The 2,500-nt window shown below is 45.6% G+C and overlaps 1 protein-coding gene across 1 annotated transcript in view; it reads right to left on the bottom strand.

Annotated features, from left to right (window-relative positions):
• The window catches only part of LOC113805336 (serine protease 33), a gene marked incomplete at its 5' end in the record, with an annotated part of 5,801 nt that overhangs the window by 1,094 nt on the left and 2,207 nt on the right, over nucleotides 1-2,500 (bottom strand). The window contains 3 exon segments of the mRNA XM_070131878.1: nucleotides 1-553; nucleotides 717-905; nucleotides 1,181-1,342. The exon segment at nucleotides 1-553 is cut by the window's left edge and continues 1,094 nt beyond it. Of these exon segments, the coding sequence (XP_069987979.1) occupies nucleotides 429-553; nucleotides 717-905; nucleotides 1,181-1,342 (476 nt within the window).

The raw sequence follows: 2,500 nt of genomic DNA on the forward strand, positions 1-2,500 counted from the left end.
TTCTTTATGCTGCCATCTCTAGATAAATGCATTTACATTGTGGGTAAGACGATAACCCATTCCTTTCTTCATATATCCAATGTTATCTATGTCTTATGGCATTATATAATTACAATTTCATCAATGTTTCTGTTTGACTATCACTATCGACAGACAATTAAACAACCTGCAATATGATATGTAATAAGTAGAAATGCACACTTTTTACATATACTTATAATAATGCATCATCCTTTGATTTGTCATCCCAAATATAATACAAATTAAAAAATACAACTCAAACGTTAATTTATGCACAGTCGACTAGGTCACAGAAATTCTCTTCCATTCAGAACGGGCTCAACTCCGATCCTTTTCCATCTTCAAACGTCAATGTTTTCTTCTCTCTCGATTGCTGTCCCTCCTTCCCTCGACCTTCTCCCGAGTCCTTAAAGATCCTCCATCGCCGTCATGATCCAGTCGAGGTAGTGCTTCACGTTGGTGTAGATCCCCGGCCGCTGAGCCTTCCCGCAGCTCTTCCCCCACGAGACGAGGCCCAGCAGTGTGTACCTTCCTGTAGGCGAAAAAAAATTGCATAAAAATGATGACTGATAAAGATAAAATACTGAAGAAGCATCATTTTCCAACACAGTTCCCCGCATGATCCGTAGTTGTCCTTTTCTTTTGAACACTTCGTCTGAGATTATCTAAAGAACCGTTGGATCGCAAATCCTTACCGTCGATCTCGCAAGCCAGAGGCCCTCCGGAGTCACCGTTGCAGGCGTCGATTTTGCCCTGCATGTAACCCGCGCAGACCATCCCGTCGGTGTAGGTCTGGGAGCCGTACAGGTCCCGACAGAGCCCATCCTCAATCAGGAGGACCTCGGCACTTCGGAGGACCATCGAGTTGGAGAAATCGTAGTCGGCTGCAGAATAAATGGGGAGCGTTACTGATAAGAATAAAACACTAATGGAGTTGAATTATAAGGGTGAGAATTATTGGTATCTTCTTTATCAATACTCTAGGATTTTTTCCTTCCGCGAATTGGCCAAACAGACGACAAAAATTCGATTAGTATATCCGTCAAGATGGACCAAGCCAAGACCCATCCCAAACCCCCCTCCCCCCGTATCTCCCCCCTCCCTCACACGAAAAAACCCAAACTCATAAAACAACAAAAACCAAACAACCCGAACTCACGGTCAGTCAGCCCCCAGCCTGACACCTGACATTTGGTGCCGGGCGAATAAGGGGTCGTCGAAGTTGGCAAGCAAGCCGGGGTCACGAACCGGGACATCTGGATTCCCATGGCGTTCTGAGGCTTCAACTTCACGATTGCCATGTCGTTGCTGAACTGGCTTCCTGAAGGGGGAGATGAAGGTGAAATGTAAGTGGTTGAAGTGTTAGTGGTTGGGTTGGTGTGGGAAGGGGGGAGGGTAGGGAGGGTTAGTAGGGGGGAGAAGAGGGTGAGGGCAAGAGAAAAAGAGAGAGGGTTAGTGGGGAGGAGAAGATGGAGAGAGTAGGAGAAAAAGAGAGAGGGTTAGTAGGGAGGAGAAGATGGAGAGAGTAGGAGAAAAAGAGAGAGGGTTAGTAGGGAGGAGAAGAGGGCGAGGGCAAGAGAAAAAGAGAGAGGGTTAGTGGGGAGGAGAAGAGGGAGAGAGTAGGAGAAAAAGAGAGAGGGTTAGTGGGGAGGAGAAGAGGGAGAGAGTAGGAGAAAAAGATAAAGGGTTAGTAGGGAGAAGAGGGAGAGAGTAGGAGAGAAAGAGAGAGTTAGTGTATTCCAGATATTGTTGTGTATATATATGTGTATATAAATAGATAGTTAGGCAGATAGATAGATATAATTATATTTGTTTGTTTAACGTTATTTATGATACGATACGTGTTTTCTTTTGCATTAATGAGGACCTTTACAAAATGAAAAAAAACGAAGAAAAGCAACACATTCTCAATCATCTTCCCTCACATCCTTTCTGCTCTGCACCCTTCTTTTTCATTTATTATTTCTGAGATAATCCTGCTTTCACTTCCCTCCCACATTAGCTACATCCTTCTCTCCTCCTCCTCCTCCTCCTCCTACTCCTATTCATATTCCTCCCCTCCTTTTCCTTCCTCCCTCTCCTCCTCCTTCTCCCTCCTCCCTCTCCTCCTCCTTCTCCTTCCTCCCTCTCCTCCTCCTCCTTTTCCTTCTCCTCCTCTTCCTCCCTCTCTTCCTCCTCCTTTTCATCATCATCATCCTTTTCCTCCTCCTCCCTCCTTTTTCTCCTCCTCCTCCTCCTCCCTCCCTCTCCTTTTTCTCCTTCCTCCCTCTCCTTCCTCCCTCTCCTTCCTCCCTCTCCTCCTCCTCCTCCTCCCTCTTTTCCTCCTCATCCTCATCCTCCAATTCCCGTTCCTTCCAACCCATATTACCTACACACGAACTCCATCCTTCGCCCTCCTCTTTCCCACACGTTTCCGTTCTCTTCCTCGCTTCCCATACAAAAAATAAATAAATAAATAAATAAATAAATAAAGAGTAAT

This window comes from Penaeus vannamei, chromosome 17 (genome assembly GCF_042767895.1).
Source record: "Penaeus vannamei isolate JL-2024 chromosome 17, ASM4276789v1, whole genome shotgun sequence".
Taxonomy (NCBI): domain Eukaryota; kingdom Metazoa; phylum Arthropoda; class Malacostraca; order Decapoda; family Penaeidae; genus Penaeus; species Penaeus vannamei.